This window comes from Pinus tabuliformis, chromosome 4_1 (assembly GCF_031772625.1).
Source record: "Pinus tabuliformis cultivar Carrire ecotype Pingquan chromosome 4_1, CPIR1, whole genome shotgun sequence".
Lineage (NCBI taxonomy): Eukaryota > Viridiplantae > Streptophyta > Pinopsida > Pinales > Pinaceae > Pinus > Pinus tabuliformis.
The window spans coordinates 121,136,739-121,157,655 of NC_142303.1; the positions used below are offsets into that span (position 1 = coordinate 121,136,739).

Genomic DNA, 20,917 nt, shown 5'->3' on the forward strand with positions numbered 1-20,917 from the left:
AATTTGCTTTTCTTGAACATCGACAGATTCATGAAGCTATTGGCTCGGCCCAAGAAACCATTCATACAATCTGGACCAGACACCAAAAATCCATTATTCTTAAGATAGATCTGGCAAAAGCTTTTGACCATGTCAGTTGGCTTTATATTAAGATGCTCCTTATCCATTTGGGTTTCCCCCTTAATTTCATCACCTGGATCATGGCCTGCATGACCTCTCCCACCTTCAGTGTTCTCATTAATGGGTCTCCATCTTATTTTTTTCACTCTGAGAGGGGGCTTAGACAAGGATTCCCCCTTTCACCTCTCTTTTTTTTTATTGTAATTGATGGTCTTAGTCGATTGATTGCATCGGCTAAGAGAGATGGTGATCTTTGTGTACTCAAGATATCTAATGATTGCTTTCTCACCCATCTACTTTTTGTTGATGATGTTCTTATTTTTATTGATGGAAGCATTCGGGATTCCCGCTCCTTTTCCAAGATTCTCTCTCTCTTCTCATCATCTACTGGAATGTCAGCCAATCACTCAAAATCCACAATTACATTTGCCCGAACCTCCATCCAAGAGTCACATCTTGCTCATCAGTTTTTCCCTTATTGCATCAATCCTTTAGACCGGGGTCGAAAATACCTGGGGTTCTGGATAAAGCCTATCAGCCAGAAAATTGCTGATTGGGTTTGGCACGTCACAAAACTGGAGAAAAGGCTTACCATATGGAGCCACAGATATTTGTCCAGAGCTGGTAGACTTGTTCTTATAAAATCTGTTCTTGAGTCCACTCCTGTATTCTGGATGGCACTCGCTTGGATTCCTAGGAGCATCTTGGCTTGTTTGCAACAAATCTGCAACATATATATATGGAATGGAAACCATGAAAAACGGATTTCGGCATGGGTTGGCTGGAGTAAGATAGCGCTGCCCAAAAAATGGGGAGGATGGGGCCTAAAAGATCTTCCTTTTTCACACAAGCACTTGCTGCAAAAATGGGATGGACTCTGTTGACCAGACATAATCTCTGGACTGCCATCACATATCACAAGTATATTTGGCCTCAACAAATCATGGATTGGATTCGTTTGCCAAGTTGGCCTAAAACTGGCATCTCATATGTCTGGAAGGCACTCCTTCACTCTCTGCCGCTCATCAGGGATAATCTGGCCCGGAGAATCAATGATGGATCTATGGCTCGCATTGGTTTAGATCCATGGATTGGAGGTGGAGGAAGATATTAGCTGTCTAGAGAACTCATACAACATCTTCATTCACACAAGCTCAAGGTACTTGCAAACATTGCGGATCCTCATAATTCCACCATTTTTTCTCAAAGATGGAAATCCACCTTACAACTCGATTTACCACAATGTTGGCACCAAGAATGGCATAATTATATTTCTGCACTATCTGAATCTCATATCAGGATAAAAGAGGGCCCGGATGAACTCATTTGGTGTCATGCGGACAATGGTATATACTCACCTAATTCTGGTTATCTGGCCCTGATCTCCCACAAGATACCGGATTTGATTACCTTCTGGTGGAAGCCTATTTAGAACTTATTGTGCCTCCTCGGACCAGACTATTTTTCTGGTGTATTCTAAAAGACAAAGTTCCCACAGGCGAAAATCTCATGCATCAATCCTTCCATGGGCCAAATTGGTGTACATTATGCAAAAGCTCATCGGAATCGACTTTACATCTGTTTCTGAAATGCTCAGCCTTGATTGATCTTTGGCAAAATATATCCTCTACAATTCACTACACAGGGCTCTGGGAAGGTGATGACATAAACAAAGCATGGGAAGGTTGGTACAATCGGCATAAAGGTTCAAAACTTCAAAGTCTCCCTTTGATTATCAGCTGGCATCTCTGGCTGGCTCGGAATCATTCTATTTTCAAAAACAAACCTGTGTGTTGGCCACACACTGTGGACTGTATAGTATCGACATACAATGAGATTCCTGATCCTCCACAAACCTGAGCCCGTAGGCCTCATACTCCTCCACATATTGATAAAAATACCCCTTGGGCGTATTTCGATGGTGCAGCACAATAGCAAGGATGTGGTGGTGGATTCATCTTATACATTAGTGAACATCATTATTTCAAAGTTAAGATGGGATTAGGGGCTGGAACAAACAATTTCGCAGAACTCATCACCCTTCGTCATCTCTTTCATTTCTCTTTGGGGCATAATTGCATGGGCATAAATATTTTTGGAGACTCGAAGATCATTATAAATTGGTTCAATAACATTACTGCTTGTCACATACACACACTCAGTAATATTTTGGATCAAATAAACATTTTCAAGGCTCAATTTAATAATATCACATGCAATCATATTTATAGGGAACATAACAACTGTGCTGATGAGTTATCCAAGGAGGCCACGATACTTCCCAGAGGAGAGTGGATGATCCAGGAACAACGAGGGACAAATGAATACTGCTACTACCACCGCCCATACATAGATCTACATTATCATAGGGCAGAGAGCCCATGATCTGGTTTTCTTTTGGAACTTTTTTTGAACGATGTTTTTCTTTGAAAATTATGTATATATTATACAAGATTTTTATGTATGGCCCTACGTGGCACATGTACAGACTTAATACAAGGCTCCTATTTATGAACATCCTGCGTGGTGTTCTGGGCAATATACAGTTTTTTTGAAGAACCTTCAAAATTTTGACAGAGCCCTCTGGGGCTAGACGGATACAGCATATGCATATCGCATCTACAATATGTAATTTTTCAAAGTTAATGAAAGATTACGATTTTTCCAGTGGAAAAAAAAACTCCATATACAATAGGAAACAAAAGGAACTAATTAACTTTAATGATAAACCAATCTTCAAGCTTGTTCATATATAACATCAAATTGTAATTAACTTCCTTGAAGTAAGAAAGACATGGTCCACTTTGATTTCCTAGGTTGCATAACAAACTACTTGAATTCTACCTTGACCTATTGATTAACCCACCTCTTTCATCAACCTAACAAAACAATGAAATGATTACTAGACTCTCCTAGTCAACTATTAACTATATTTGGAAGATCAAAATGTGCGATGAACCTACTTAACTTGTTACTCCACCATGGAGAAACTAAAGGAATTCTCCCCAAATTTGTGGATGGAATTCTTAGTACATTGGTTGGCATGAAGTAACCCATTTAACCTAAGTACATTTCAATCAAACACTTTCTAACATAAAACTAGCCAAAAACATAATAACATTAGTGGCAATTGGTTAAGCTAAACACTTTAACTATTACTTACGTATATCTATTGATTATATCTACATTGTAATAATTATTTTATTTTATGATATTTATCTATATATATATATATATATATATATATATATATATATATATATATATATATATATATATATATATATATAATTCAACCAATATCATGGAATTAGCAAGTGCTAATATTATGAAATCTAAATCACAAATTTGATAATAATAAATGAATACTAAAGACAAATACTCAAAAACTAAGAAGTCGTCAAAATTAAGTAAATTGCATGAAGCTTCAAATTTAGGTAAGTTATAAGAATTTTTAGAAACTAATTCTCATAATTACCTCATAATTATTATGAATAGTTAAGGGTAGTAGGTGTAGAAGGGTCCTAATAGATCTTGATGGAACCAAAAATTTGACTTCCATATATAATTCAACCAATATCATGGAATTAATAAGTGCTAATATTATGAAATCTAAATCACAAATTTGATAATAACAATAAATGAATACTAAAAACAAATACTCAAAAACTAAAAAGTTGTCAAAACTAAGTAAATTGCACGAAGCTTTAAATTTAGGTAAGTCATAAGAGGTTTCAGAAACTAATTCTCATAATTATTATAAATAGTGAAGGGGAATAGGTGTAGGAGGGTCCTAATAGATCTCAATGGAACCAAGAATTTGACTTCCATTAGGTCCTAGGAAACATATTTCGCAACCAAGTTGAGTGCTTTATTCATGGGGCTACAATTGGCATGTACATGGAAGATAAAAAGGCTAGTGGTGTTAGTGGTGTTAGGGAACTCAAAGACATAAATCAAAGAAATGCAAGACTATAAGGAGAATAGTCATATGATAAGCAATCGAAACATCACCAAAGTATAACAAGAGAAACTACAATTTAACGACACCAAATTCTATCTTATCCTCTAGAAATACAATGATAAGGCTGACATTTTACAACAGATGCATCCTCCTATCATAGGGAGCTCTCTTAACCTCATCCAGGCCAAGAGGTTCACCTTCCCTAATATCTCTTTTATCATGCTAATTGATAACTTTAAGTAACAATTACAATTAGATCCGTGCTAATTGATAACTTTAAGTAACAATTACAATTACAATTAAGGGTTGAAAACCATGAAAACCATAGCAGGACTAGCGCCCAGAAACCCAGGCAAGAAAAGGGGTAGAAAGAGGCCAAACAAGTTGCTGATAGAATGTGGAAAACTGATGATAGATTCAGGTAAGATGAAAGATGTAACCAGCTATTATTTTACAAATCTTACTAAATGAAGCTCACATCTTGGAATATTAGAGGTCTAGGAAGTAAAAGGAAACAAAGGAATCTTAGCAATAGAATGAAAGAAGAGAAACCTGATATGATTTTCATCCAGAAGACCAAGTGTTCAATAAAAAAAATAAGAGAAATACATAGCAAATGGCTTAAAAAATATGAATTTCTAGAAGTCAAAGTAGACAAAAAAGCAGGAGGTATTCTCACACTTTGGAACCCTCAAAGAATAAGTATAGTAGATGCTGAAGCATCTAGAAACTACTTATCAGTGGTTATCCAGCCTATGGGAGACATGGAAGTTTATTTAATCACAAATGTTTATGGTCCACAGAAGCCTGATGACAAACTCAGACTATTGAACTCACTAGAGGATCTGAGAGACAGATATTCAGAAATACCATGGATTTTAGGAGGGGACTTCAACATGATCAGGTCCCTGTCGGAAAAAAAGGGTGGAACCAAAACACTAGGAAAAGACTCTATAGCTTTTAAGAATTTTATTAACAATATGAAGCTAGTCGACACTTATATGAGTAATGGCCTCTTCACCTGGAACAATAAAAGAGGTGGAGAGTCTCAAGTAGCTTCAAATCTTGATAGATTCATAATCTCAAAGGACCTTATGCTCATAGGCCTTGATATGATGGCGAGGATTCTCCCCTTCGGTGGCTCGGACCATTGGTCTGTTCAACTTGAGGCGTCCTGTATAGGTACCTCAAGAAATAGATGTTTCCGGTTTGAAAATATCTGGCTTACACATCCAGACTTCATTAGCAACATTGAAAAATGGTGGAAAGAAGAATTGCAGATTCAAGGTACCAAAATGTTCATTTTGCAAAAAAGATTGAGACATATCAAAATCAGGCTCAAGGATTGGAATAAGAATGAGTTTGGCAACATTTTTGAAGCAAAAAAAGTTGCTGAAAAGAAAATTTAGGATATGAATCAGACACTAATCGCTGAAGGCTTTTATGGGGAAAGAAATGAACAAGCTAGCATCAATAGGAATGGGAGGACTTATGCAAACAAGAGGAAACATTTTGGAGACAAAAGTCAAGAGTACAATGGTTAAAAGAAGGAGATAGAAACACAAGGATTTTCCACAGATCTACCCTAGAGCACAAGTCTCACAACAATATCTCAACTATCAAGGATTCTATAGGTAACCAGTTCAATACCCACAAGGACATAAAAGCTATGTTGGTTCAACATTTTCAAGGCATAGCGAAGGAACCTCTCGTAGACAGATCACAATTCATCAATGACTTCACAAAGCACATCCCTAAGCTTGTAACAAGAGAAGAAAATCATAATCTTAATAGGCCGGTGAATGAAGAGGAGGTCTATGAAGTCATCAAAGAAATGCAAAATGGAAAAGCACCAGGCCCAGATGGTTTCAATGTGGATTTCTTTAAAGCTTGTTGGAGAATTGTCAAGCAAGATATTTTGAATGTGGTGGAGGACTCGAGGAAGAACAGAATTGTTTTGAAGGCATTCAACACAACCTTCATCTCCTTTATTCCAAAACAGGACAATGCTATGACACCTGATAGATTCAGACCTATAGCTTTATGCAATGTGGTGTATAAAATAATTTCAAAAGTAATTGCCAATAGGCTTAAACCCCTTTTACCAACTCTAGTTTCCAGGGAGCAAACGAGGTATGTGGAGGGCAGACAAATTCTCAACAACATCATTCAAGCTCATGAGGTGGTTCACTCTCTGACAAGTAAAAGGCAGACAGGAATGATTATGCAATTGGACCTAGAAAAGTCTTATGATAAGTTAAATTGGGCCTATATTAGGAAAGTATTTCTAGCCTATGGATTTGACCACAACTGGGTGAGATGGGTAATGGCCTTGGTTACTACCTCCAGCTTTTCAATTTTGGTAAATGGTTCTCCATCTAAGATCTTTACTCCTTCAAGAGGCCTCAGGCAGGGAGACGATCTCTCCCCCTTTCTCTTTATTATTATGATGGAAGGAGGAGGACGAGCTATCAAGTCTGCTAAAGAAGAAGGTAAAATCCAGGGTCTCAAACTATCTGGCAACGGACATGCTTTAACCCATCAACAGTTTGTAGATGACAACATGCTAGAGGGCATTCCCACGGTCAAGGAAGCACAAGCTTATAAACAAATCCTGCGAGACTTTGCTATGGCTGCAGGTATAGAGGTAAGCCTCTCTAAATCAAAGATTCTCTTTTTCAACACTAACATTGCTATTCAAAGAAATATTTCTAGAATATTAGGCTTTCAAAGAGATATACTAGCATTCAAATATCTAGGAGTACCTCTCACAGATAAACCTCTAAGAAAGATAGTTTGGGAGCCTGTGATTAATAAGTTACAGGACAAAGCATGAAAATGGATAAGCAGATCCTTGAATTTAGCTAGAAGGCTGGTGCTCACAAAGGTTGTCCTTCAATCAATCCCCATCTTCATGTTTTCAGCCCTTCTAGCTCCAAAAGGGGTTATGTAACACTACAGAAATATCCAAAGAGACTTTCTTTGGGGCAAAGAGGAAGAAAAGAAAAAATGGGCCTTGGTAGCCTAGGACAAGATATGCAAACCTAAAACACATGGAGCGTTAGGACAGGATGATCTTGAAGTGTTAAACAAAGTGTTGGGGGGGAAATTATGGTGGAGATGGTTAAAAGAGCGAGATGTTCCTTGGGCACAAATTTGGAGCCAAAAATATGCAAATACTTGGCAAACCCAAGACCATATAAGAATGTCTAGTATCATAAAGGGCTCCCACATATGGAATAAAGCGTGGGAAAACATAGATATAATCCAAAAAAATAGTTTCTGGGAAATAAGAGTTGGAGACCTCACTTGGTTTTGGGAGGACAGATGGCAACATGAACCTAAACTGTTAAGAGAAGACTTTGAAAGTCTCAAGAATGATATTGAAACCAAAGGGTTACTCAGAATAAATTAATTTTGGGATTAGAATAATAGCAGAGGAAAATGGAGAATTTGGAAGGAGATGGAATACAGGAACAATGCCACCTTTAAAGCACAAGCTGATGCTCTAACAGCCATCCTGAATCAAAGAAGGATCCTGATATTAGAAGATTCAGATCAACTAAGATGGGGTAATAACAATGAAGGTAACTTTAACCTTAAAGAGGCAAAGTGCTTAGCCCTTAAGCTGGATTCCACAAAACTGGATTGGGTTTGGAAGGAACTATGGAAGCACCAAGGATGGATGAAAACCAAACTATTCATGTGGTTAGTGCATCATAAGAAAATTCTGACATGGGAAAACATTCGGAAAAGGGGTGTTTCTGGCCCATCCAGATGCCAGCTATGTGAATTACAAGATGAAACCATGGAGCACCTTCTCAACAGTTGTATTTTTACTTCCTCGCTATGGGATGGGATTGCCTTAATATTCAGACAAACAAATAGGGACAAAGGAAGCATTACCAACACCCTAAGGAATTGGAGAAGAAACTTCTCTAAGTATGATACAGTAAACAAAGCTTGGGCTTTAGCTCCAAGCTTCTTAATTTGGGATGTCTAGAAAGAACGTAATAATAGAATTTTCAAAAATCAAAAGAGTTCCTCCCAGAACATTATGGAACAAATATTAAGATAGCTCAAGGAGACGGTTGGAACTTTATTGCAAGCCCCCCCTAAGAACCCCCCTTCAGCTACTGATGTGCAGATTCTACTTCGGTTGAGTTTGTAGGGGCTTATTCCTTAGGGTAACAAAAGAATTGTAGATCAGGTGGTCACTAATAAAGACTTTTGGCATCCTCCCCCTTAGGGATATTTGAAATGTAACATAGATGGAGCCTCAAAAGGAAACCCGGGCCTGGCTAGTTATGGGGGAGTGATAAGGGATGAAAAGGGCAATATTCTATACATTTTTCATTGTAATTTGGGAAGAGACACAAACAATATGGTGGAGCTAATGGCCTTAGAGCAATGTTTAGAAATCCTGAAGAATGACAATCTTCAGAACATTATAATTGAAGCAGACTCTAAGCTGATTATCAATTCAGTTAATCGAATTTGTTGTGGCTCAGCTCCGGAAAAAGTCTCGAGACATTGGAGGCTTCTTCAGGTCGATCAAAGGATTCATGCCCACCTTCAGAACATGAGGACCTTAAGTTTCAAGCATGTGCGACGGGCTGCCAATAAATTAGCAGATATATTAGCTAATAAAGGTGTTCTTTGTCCTAAGAGTAGCAATAAGTACAGATGGTATGAGGTTCCCCAGGGCAGGTTGAGGGATGATTGTCTCAGCCAAGCAAGTGCAGACCAAGAACTTAATCAGAACAATGGATTCCAGAAGATTGCATAAGTTGGGGTTTAGCATATATACGGTCTTGGATGATTTTTTAAAGTAGTCAGTCCTTTGTCAAAAATATCAGCGCAGACCAACTCAGACCTAGGGTTCTTAGGGAGATGGAGTGGAGGGCTTCCAGTCAGAAGAAGACGTGGAATTCCCACAAGAGCGGGTGGCAGAGGCAAGTTCATGGCTCTTTGATGTTTGGCAGGCAATGGGTGCAACGAACCGGTGGCATTGTGAGCCAAACCACAGGCAAGATGGTTTACGGGTTTTTGGACGGCCGTAATACCCGAAGCAGTTTTCTAGATTTAAACCCAATGCCTCTCATAGATCAACACATGTCCCAGGAAGGAGAGAGAATACCGCCTGTATCGGGCGCGTATTCCTCTTGTTACTCAATCATCCGATATCCCTTTCAACCGTTGGATCAAGCAGATGAGGATCAATGGCCAAGATTCATCGAGCAGGTTGGTGGGTCAGAGTTTTATTTGATGCCCCCTCAGCAGACCCATATTTTTTTTTATATCAAAGTTAATCCATCTTTAGGTCCACCACTTTTCATTCTTTACCGTCCTCAAGGTGGTTTCCGGTTCATCGGGTGCCTTCAACTCCGGAAGCGGTTTTCTCAAATTGAGCCCGATGCCACTCATCCCTCAACACGTGGCTCCAGTAGGAGAGAGAATACTGCCTACATCGGGTATTCTCTCGGTTTTTTCTTCACTCGATATGCCTCTCCACCGTTGGATCTAACAACAGTGGATCAACGACCTAGGTTCATTGTGCATGTTGGCGGATCGCTGGCCTAAGTTTCCGTAGTGGGCAAGCTATCTTCTTTTTTGTGGGCCATTGCTCCTCTTTTGCTCACGGCTAGTTGGGAGGGGACACTTGCTTTAGTGTTCTTTTTTGTCCCGCATGTAAGTTCCAGAGATCGAGATTTTTTGTATTTTATGTAATTAATTTATACAAATTAATGGAAAAAAAGATCGACTCTTGCTTAAACAATAATAATAATAATAATAATAATAATAAAGTTATGATTTAGTTAATTTTTATGATATATATATATATATATTTATTTTAAAAATATGAGATATATAATAATAAAGTGTTTTAATATTTATGATAATTAATATTTATGGATGTTTATTAACTATTTGATATATAAAACCACATTAAATAATGAATTCAAATTTAAAATTTATTTATATTAATATAATTTTTTAAATATTATCATTTTATATATGAAACAATTTTTATGTCATACTATATTATAAAACATCTTGCTATTCTCATTACAATAAATTTAAATGGATCGTAAAGGATTAAATGATGTACTAGTAACATGTATTACAACACCTTCCCGATTATAACTTATATGTATCATACCCTTACGAAACAATAAAGATATAGTAACAATATTGATATTTATTTTATTGAATACCAAAATTATAATGTTTATTCATATTAATATACAACTTAAAAGTTTGCATGATTTAAAACTTCAAACTACATTATCTAAAGCACTATGAATTAACTTATATGTATCATACACTTACGAAACAATCAAGATATAGTAACAATATTGATATCGATTTTATTGAGATACCAAAATGAATAAGAAAAGGAAGAATAATAAACCAAAGAAGCGAATGAAAAAATCTAGGCAAGGTCACTGGCTCGCTAGGAGTCATTGAAGTGTAGGTCACAGTGCACCCCCATAAACTTTAAGACAAAACCACTAAACTTACACCATAGAAACTCAGAGCCATTAAAAAAAAAAAAAACTAAGCTAGAAAAATAAGATCATAACCTAATATAACCATCCCACTTTGCCTAAGAAGATGTATCCATGTGCATTTCAAATCGAGGATGATGCCACCAACAACTTCAATCTCTAGCTCCAATGGAATCTGCAAAGTCTTGTGACATGAAGTCTATGTGTGCCCAACACCTTACTCTTTTCCAATATCCAACATCCCATGCGAGCAACATGTCCCTTTAAACTAAGAGGCTAAATTAACTTGCATGCAAACACATGTCACTTCCACTTCATTGCCAGAGGAAAGTGACCTCATCTTAGGAAAAAGTTATAAATTAGGCCATGGTGATGTAATCTTCTTGTTGTGTAGAGAATTGTCACTACCAGGAAACCAAGAGAATTATCACACCAATGACAGGGAAGGAGCCCACACACAATTCCATAAAATTTAGAGAGCAACGTCTCTCCTCACAAAACAATTGAATAGTGAAAGGCTTAACATTGTAATGAAAGGGGTAGGAACAATTTACATGTGTTAGGTGTGGGGCAGGCTAGCTATGTCATCCCCCCACTTAAACATTGTGGGAGGTGGTGGGTTAGTGGGCTCCCCCCACCCCCAAAACCTCCATCACCAATCTATATATATATATATATATATATATATAGAGAGAGAGAGAGAGAGAGAGAGAGAGAGAGTAAATATAATTATCTTAATAATAATCAAAATTGTAGTTTCACATAACCACATCTACATAAGTTTTGAGTTATGAATTCTACATAGTTAAATAAGACTACATCTAGCCTAAATTCATTTTTAGTGATAAAAAGATAATAACTCTATATATTTGATATTGCTTGTTTCTTGATAAATTCAGAATTAAGATGGATTTGCATTGGTTAAGAATACATAGACCTCATATAACAACTTCAATGGGCATAAGAACATGTGATTTATCCTAAGATGTCATAAGTTCAAATTTAAAATAAGATAGATTATGTACACCTTTGTAGACTTTAGCAATCAATCATTGTGTGGAGGGGGATCCCCTACCCCACAATGAACTAGGCTTTTTGAGGAATGATACTAAATATTAACAATAGAAAACATGACATACACATAAAAGAAAATTGTAGAAGAAAAATAGTATGAAAGGGGCTTAATTATTCTTATTAAATGGTAAAAATATCATAAGACTACATCATGAGAAACTTCATGGCTTTTACATTGGTAAAGGCCCAATTTATATTATTTATCTAGAGTCATGCACTTTTGCTATATTTCAAATACCACGGGCTACAAAAAACCATGTCAGCAGATACCATAAATCACTATGGTAAAAAATAACGAATGGTTATATATGGTAAAAACTAACCTTACAATTATATTTTTATTTTGTTTTCTTCCACCTTTCAAATACCATGGGTGGATACCATGGTTCATCAAAACCCTTGGTTTGTAAACCAACAAATGCCGAAAACAATTATTGACCATGGTGATTCACTCACACCCACCTAGATCCATCTTCCCCCCTTATGAAGCAATGGTATCCATCGCATCATGTTCCCTCATCATATGAGAATATTATATTGAGTTTGGCTCTTCGTCAACCACTTGCCTTGGTGAAGAAGCTACCATACTTTGACAATTTGATAGAGTTATGTGTTCTACTAGTGGGTATCCTTCGTCTTGGTGTCCATAATTTGATTAGTTGTATATTGTTCTTTATAGTTAGGATTGAACTTTGTGGGGTTCAATTGCTTAGTTACCTCTGAGGTGTTCACCAAAGGTAAAACATATGGTTTATGCAGCTATGAATTAACATTGGGTGAAAATCAAGGAAAGGGGGAATACTTAATTCAAAAATGGTTTCATCAACATCCTTTGTGATTGTGTAACACCTATATTAGAGTTCTCTGAGCTTCCTATGGGGGCCTATGAGGCGCTTTCTCTATAAATGCACCAACACATTATCACTAACATGAAACTTGTGTGGTACCCGATGTTCATGCCACTGGTTCTACTTGGATTTTTGTAAGACAACATCAACGTATTGTAGGTGTTGGATCTATTCAATAGTTTCATATGTTTGATATGCTTCAACATTAGCATGGGAGGACTCTATTGGTGAAGATGCAGTTAAAAGAGTGACATTCATGGGGGTTACTATTTAGAAACATGAACACATTTGAAAAGTTTTGTGATAAGTACAGTTGATCCAAAATGGATCTTGGATAAACCTCTAAGTCTAAAATACTTCATATAGAGGTAAAAAGGTGCTAAATGGAATAAAAGGCTCTTTAAGGAAATTGCATTGGAAAAAGTCAAATGGAGGACTTAAACGGAGGTGGAAGGACTCCCCGATAGCGATCTCCAATATATCGCATGGGAGGAAGGCCTTCATGCGATATCGGAACCCTGGGCAGGCAATTAGTGATTGCGATCGGCAGATCGGTGGATTGGCGATTGGCACAGTGAATGGAAAGTGGTATAAACCCTCGGGCCATTTCGATTGCTATATGCGATGCGCCGAGATTGGTGATCAGAGATCAACGATCAGGTAGCACGATACAAAGGGCCGTGGACATGCGACATGTGATTATGCAACTGTGAGATATGTGATAGCACCGATCGACGATCGGTGAATCGCATCAGAACAATACAAAGGGTTGTTGACATATGTGACGTGCGATTGCGATTAGCGATCAAGGCACGGACCTGATAGGTTTATAAGCACGATTTCATATCATTTGAAATCCGGATTTACGAGATTTCTTTGTATTTTCCCGTGTATTGGGTTTTTGGCCATATGCAATGCAATTGCGATATGCGATAGAATGACGGACCCGAGAGGATTATAGGGGCGATTATATATTATTTGAGTTCTGGCAAAATGCTCCATGATGTGGTTTTCGTCGGTTTGCCTGTGTATTCCGTTATGTGGCTATTGTCGAGATTTTTTCATAGGAAGGCCAAACGATCGGGTTCCCATGCCCACCAGTTCCTTTTCAATTATAAAATTCTTCTTGTAAGGAAGCAGTTGGGTTTCCATGCATTAGGCGACTGTAACTGAAGTGTTACAAAGGCTTAGGGAACACAATTAACAAGGATTCTCGGAGGCTCAGGCAGAGTCATGCTCAGAGGAAGCTCAGAAAAGCTCAGAGATGCTTGGATGTTGAGTGTGTGCCAGAGGCAGTCTGCAGAGTAGAGGATGCTTGGTGCAGAGTAAGAGAAGCTTGACATAGCCACCAGAGGTTGGAAGGTAGAGCCAAAGCGCTAACAGAGGCATAGCCACCAGAGGTTGGAGGCAGAGCCACAGAGCCAGAGGGCTCTATGGACTTCTACAAGCCATGAAGCTGCAGTGAAGTTCAGAACATCAAAGAGATCAAATGATCAAGCTATTGCTGATGTCTGATGTGTGTTGACGACAGAAGAAGAAGTTACAGAGACAGTAAAGAATTATGAGGGAGTTGGTGCGAGCTAGAGCTCAAGATAGCTCAGAGCACTAATTGAAGGAGTCTAGTCTAGAGAAGCTTAGATCTGTCTACAGAGTAAGGACAGTTAGGGGTAAGATGGTATTCTAAGCCCATAGGTACAGTTGTAAACCTATGGAGTTGAGTGTGGAACTTGTGAAATAATTTAATCCATAATCCCAAAGAGCCTAGTGTTATCGGGAAAACTAGTGTCCATTCAGAGCTGCTAGTCCCACTAAGACGGGTAGCTATCTTAGAAACAAACAAACTAAAGTTACTTGTGTTTTCCTTTATGAGAGATAGATGAGAGAGAAGCAGAGAGTACCAACCTCAGTCTTTTTCTTGGCTCCTTTCTTGTTTCCTCCCTCCTTTGATAGAACTTTGCCACTCCTTCCTCACTTGTCTCGCTTCAAAGAACACCTATAGAGTCAAAGTAGCATAATACCATCAAATCATAGAGATCTATAACCATAAACAATATAGGATCAAATATATATTAACCATACAAATGCATATATCAATACAAGATTCAGAAATATACAAGAATATGGAGGAAAACTCAAATAGCTTTATTGATAGAAGTAGTAGAAGAGAGGATTACAACCCATTGGTCTGACCCAGCACCATCCTCCCAGCATGAAAGCCCTCTTCACCTCATGAAAAGCTAGATCACCCAACAATATGATGTTTCACAGAGAAACCAACAACACTTCCTTACAAAATACAAAGTTCGAGCCTCTGGATCTCTAGGATGAGGGATCCATATATATATATTTGTAGGTGGGTGAGTTAGCTTCTGGGATTTTGATTAGTGTCATTTCTCTGATAGTTCTTGGTTCCACTTGGAGATTTCATGATCTCTTACTCATCCCTGGGCGAATTCAGGGAGGCAAGTGTCATAGGAGAAGTTTCTGGAAGATTCCATGATCATCCACCTTGCAAACTGTCTCTGCCATTTGTATACTCTCGCCCATCGCACTCTACAGAAGGGCTTTTTAGTATGCATTGCACTTTCCATGTGCAATAGGTGAGATGCATCGTACCCTGGCCATGGAGCAGGTGAGATGGTCCAGTTTTGACCAGTTCTGAGTAGTTTTTCAGGGAGAACTTCTGGGAGATGATGTAATTAGATGACCTTATTCCTTTAGGGTATGAAACAACACTTTTAGGGGCTTAGAAGCCCTTGGTTTATGGACATATGAGATTGGGGTTGCAGTTCCCAAATATGTCTATAACAGTTGCCCCCTAAAGCATGAGGTCGTAAATCTTCTGATGTCGGGTGAAATGCTTTATCATGAGGATCCGAGGTTTTTCAAACTGGAAGGTGATCGTAATAAGATACAATACAATACATTATCTTCATAATATTTTCATGATCTAGCTGAGGCGGGCATTCCCATGCTCAGATTTATAAATTCATTTTCATGTACATAGGATAGACAATCGTCTGTGTGGCAGACTAATGATTCTGGTAGAGCCATCATCCCTTAGCTTGGATGATTATCTGTGCAGCTATGATGTACCTTTGATGTCTTTATTTTCCTGAATATATCGCAGCTCGGATGGATGAAACTAGATTCGGGGTCTTCAAACTCATTCAATCTTCACCCGAAGTAAAAGTCGATCCATGTGAAAAGATGTTTTGATGTCGAACATGGAAAGACATCGCGTGATTACCAACCAATGATGTAAGTTGTTAACAAGCGTGAGAGGAATCACCGATGATGATGATGACCCTCAAGGTACTATAGTACAATTCACGTGGTGTGAATACATGAGTCGATGTTGAACACCACGTAAAATCTTTCGGTCGAAGGCCATTGGTGTAAACCTGTCATCGGAAGTGAGAAACTTGCCATTGAGGCATGCAAGCTTCAAAGTACTGAAAGGGTTGTTCCTAAGTCAACTTCTTGGATAATGAGCTGATGTTAACAAGAAGTGACCCGTCGCAGGAGGGCCTTAATGAATCCCACATCTACGACACGGAACGTATCAAATGATTTTGTGGATGTGAAAACAATCTGATGATAAAATGTTCAGGGTGGCGGTCATGAAAGAATGAAGAATGAAGGTATTGTAGTGGATGAGATGTTAGTTGGGTTGGTGAATTCTCTGAGCAACTTCTCTTGAACATATTGGCGACACTGAAATGGATTGGTAGCGTTAACCCCAAAAATGGATGGTACGAAGGACCATTGGTGATATGACCGGTGATCAGAATAACCCAACCTGACTCAATCATGGTGATGGAGTGAAAGTGTAATGTTCAAGAGCGACCTGCTACCAATAAAGTTTCTTCAAGTTTTATTCCCAATTTTTCCCTAGTCATTTCCGACCAGTACCTCTTTATTTTTGTCAAGCTTGAGGAGGATAACATATGCTTGTTTTATAATTTGCCCTTTGGGCAAACCTGTCGCTATGTTTTAGCGAGCCTAGCGACAGTGAAACTCACTCTTGTCTGCATGGACAAGTTTGTCACTATTGTTTTAATGAGTTTAACGACAAGGATAACTCGGTCCTTTTCAATTTTAGAGAGTTTGATGGAAAGGCAACTCCGGTAATCCTTTTTCGTAGTATAATCCCTTAAGTCAAAAAAAGTATAAAATAATACGAAAGGGATGACTTTTCGATAGTTTTAACGAGCTGAACAAGATAAGCACTCGATCTTTTTGTGTAATGATCCCTCAGGTCCAAAAAGATTAAAATCTATAGGAGGGATGGAACTTCCGATTGCTTTAACGAGTTGGAGAGGCCAATTGCTCGGCAATCTTTTCATACTTTACGAGTCAGATGAAAAGAGCTTAAAGGAGACTTGTTTCTTAAGGAGTTAGTGATGTTTTCAGGTAGCATCTAGTTCTAGGTAAGGTTTGGAACTTTTTCAATCACGGCAGTGTAAAGAAAGTGGCTAATAGAATCACTCGTCGCAACTGTTCCTCAAAAGGGTAAACAATCAAATGGAGGCATATGATCAGCTAAAAAAGGGTGGAGGTGATGGTAAGAACACGACCAAGGTTTAAAAGCTAATAATTATGCAATTACAATGATTATTTACTGAAAGTGGGTTCATTTTTTAATGAGCTTGAACTCTGGGGGAACATTTTCTCATTACTAGGTTTATTTTTTAACGAGCTTGAACTTCGCGTAAAACTGCTCTTGCCAATCGTATAATAAGGATATCTCTCATCAGTAGGTTCATTTTTTAGGGAGCTTGCCCCATGCGCAACTTTGCTCCGAAGCCTTTTGTTATGCAAGCTAGGAATGAACAACCTACAAGTTTAAAGGGTTAAGAGCCTACAAACTAAGAAAATAAATGGTCGCTTTTCACTTGCATGCAAAAAGGTTTGCATCCCCCCAGGTATAACAAAGTAGATTTTCCAGGTTACCCTAAAGAATTTCTTGCATTAGCAAGATTATTCCATCCGCGTAGCAGACAAAACACTTCCTTGGCGTTGTCCATCGAAATGGACAAAGGTGACTGTTGTCAGTCCCAATCACATAACCTTTGACAGAGGAATCCTTCTCCAGACTGATCCATTTTCCTAAACGGACAGGATTGTCAGACTAGTCATATTCCTATGCGGAAACCTACCTTATATCTGGGGTTTTTCTGCCGAAGTAGACCAGGGAGCATGCCTCCTAGGTTTTAGTCATATTCATCGAATAACTCACGTTCATCAGGTGGACGGACTGGAGATTGATGAGACATTCCTTGCGTAAAAAGACTAGTTAAGGATGGCACTTGACTAGTAGCTATGTTTGAACCGGGAAATGAAAGTTGGTCTATGAGCTGGACCACTCTGCCTTCATGCGGGAAACACATCACTCGAAACAGTGAGGAAACAATAGCTCCCATGCTATAAATGTAGTCACGCCCAAGGAGTAGATTGTAATCTAATGGCCCTTGGACTACCATCACGTTCAGATAAATGGTTTTCCTTCTCAAAGTTATAGGCAAATTTGGAAGGATCCCTAACGGTCGACTGGTTCCTTTGTTGAAGCTTGACAGATTTCGAATCTCAAGCAGAAGCGATGGTGAACCAAGCGCTTTCCAAGCAGTGGAGGAAAAGATACTCACGGAAGCCCCTTCATCTATGATAGTACCAACCATGCTCATTCTGTAAGCTTGTATTATGATTCAGAATGGTACATTAGATGGTAGGCGGGGTCTCCCTAGTAGATTCCAATCGAAGGAAACAACTAGATTGCTTGGAGGAGGGACTGAATAGACGGTCGGATGAATCTTTGACGAACTTCCTTCCTGCGGTAAAGGAACGGGTAGATTGCCCCCAGGTTCATCGGATTATGTGTTAACAAAAAGAATTTAAACAGTGTTGTTCTCATTCTCTTTGGTGACTGTATCATCTGAAGGTAGACCTTTTGAAGGGCCGACTGCCGTCTCGACCTGTTGACTTTGGTCTGGTGTGGACTTAGAGGGTTTATCTTCGATGATAGATGCTTTGACTAACAACAAAGGTGTGTTAGTTGGATTTTCAACTAGTGATGGACTCGGCAAGAGTTTCTTGTATCCAGGAGGAAGTCATAGCGGTGAAGCAGGATGGTTATCCAAGACTCTTTTAGCTTCGTCCACGAAGGGACAATAGTGGAGGGCATGATTGTCTTCACACAGTCTACAAGGAAATTTAGATCTTCCTTTTTGTCCATTGACTTCGTTTTCACTAGTTAACGGTGTACTTTCAACATGATCATCAGAGGTTGAGGACACCGGATTATGCAAGCGGGGAGACTAGTCCATTAAGATCCCAGGATGCAAGGACAATCTCGATGATAGTGGTCTCCTTTGCAAATGAAACATGGAGATTTAGGTTTGGATGGTGCAGTGTGTGGATTTTCGCCAGACGATGCATGGTTGCCCCCTTTTGCCATTGGCTTCTTCTTCTTCTTCTCCTTCCCTTTCTTCTTCTTCTCAGTTACTTGGTTTTTAGTTTTACTAGCTTCACCAAGCAAAGAGGAAGAAGGAGAGGGAGAAACAAACGAAGTAGAAGGTTGGGGGGTAATTCTAGTATCATCTGGTTGTTGATTTGATTGCTTAGGAATCACGGTGTTTTGAATGAAAAAGGTCAAGAAAAGCCATACTGGCAGGCCAATTGTAAGTCCTGTAAGGGACAATGTAGCCATATGAGGTGCACCAACATCTCCCCAAGAGGAGAAGGGACTAGGATTCCCCCTAATGGGAAATACTTGGTTGGTGGACTCCATTTTCTCAACCTAAGACCAACGAGGGAACAATGATGTTATTCCGATTAAAATAAATTTTATGACGCTTTGACACAACTTACTTTTTCAATTTTTAAGAGTCGAGAAAAAGCTAAAGATGACTCTAGTTGCCTTCGATTTTTAATGAGCCTGAAGTGACAAGTGCTCAGATGGACCTTTTCTTTCAAGGAGTCTGAAAAGGAACGAAAGTGACTACTATGGAAATCTAGACAGAGGGATTACCAAACCAATCGCAAAATTGCAGAATACTTTTTAAGGTATGGCAGTCAATCTTCTCGAATGTTGTGTTCAGTGCATTGCGATCGATAGGGCGGCAGACACGGCTTCCTAAGGATAAAGGATATAACCTATTGTGGTCTCCCAATATATACTCGATGGTATGTGGGAGCACAAGTCTGTACTGGCACTTGTCGTATCAAAGAGGAGGAATCACCCAACCTACGATGAAAACGATAGCTACTAGGCTTTACGACGCTGGAATACGTCTCTAGCCTAGACTTCTAGATGTTGTGTGTTAGGTTCCAATGTGTTTTTATGTTCATTGAGGTTTATTTTACAGTTGATCTTTCTTAAGAAGTTTTCATTTAAGGTTCACCGCGTGATGTAGATATACAATTCCTAAATATGCAATCTAATATGATAAACAGTCGTTTACTTTCTTTTTGCAATGAAAATCCTAGCTACTAAGGAAAGAGAAGTAAAATTCTTTCAACATAGAGCAGAGAGCACACACTAAGATGCACTGTCCTAAATCAATTTCCACATGCATTCTAAATGCAAATGCACATGCATGTATTTGTTTTCCACTTTCTTAATGTGTGAATGAAAAAAAGAATGCTAAGTACAGATCTGAACTATTTTTCTTTCAAAGCGACAGTACTAACAATTTTCTTTTCAAAAACGAAAGGAAGACTAAGATGAAACTTTGCGATTTCGAATTTAAAATTGGTTTCGACACTTGAAATACTATTAATTCAAATAAAATACAATGGAAAAAGTGTAATCGACTATAAATAAGAGGAAGACTCTTTTCTTTGACTGAAAATGACACTTGCGACACTTTCAAATCAAAAGACGACAGTTCGATTAAGCTACTGTTTGCAAAGGAGAATTGTAAATGATGAAAAATACATAAAAACATTCACAATTATTTTAACAATGGAGGTTGAATGATGCAAAGGAAGAGAGTTTCAACAGTGATATATTGATCATAGACAACAAAACTACTGAATAAATCTGAAGATAGTGAAGAAAAAACCAAAATCTTGAGGCAGAAACAGTATCACTCAATCATCGCACCTATAACACAGGGAAACAGGGATACATCTCACTTGCAGCACACGGGAGGTGCGATGCATATAGACTGCCAATGAGAGACCGTGCGATGGTCCAAGGATGAGACTGAGCTTGGTTTTTGCTCACAGTTTGCAGCTTAGTTCAGGGATTTAAGTTGAGCTAATGATATGCAGTAAACACAAAGCATAGGGGCTGATCTAATGAGGTTATCTGAGCTACCACCAGGGCACTTAGGATGTTTGCAAGTCAGATGTTTAGTTCATAAACTAACCTGGAGATTGACTAACGCAGTGTT

General features: G+C 38.5%; 1 protein-coding gene across 1 annotated transcript; it reads left to right on the plus strand.

Annotated features, from left to right (window-relative positions):
- Positions 1 to 4,848: 4,848 nt before the first annotated feature.
- LOC149174490 (uncharacterized) lies at positions 4,849 to 5,493 on the plus strand. The gene has a single exon (XM_089420866.1). The coding sequence runs from the start codon at positions 4,849 to 4,851 to the stop codon at positions 5,491 to 5,493; it is 645 nt and encodes a 214-aa protein (XP_089276992.1).
- Positions 5,494 to 20,917: the final 15,424 nt, after the last annotated feature.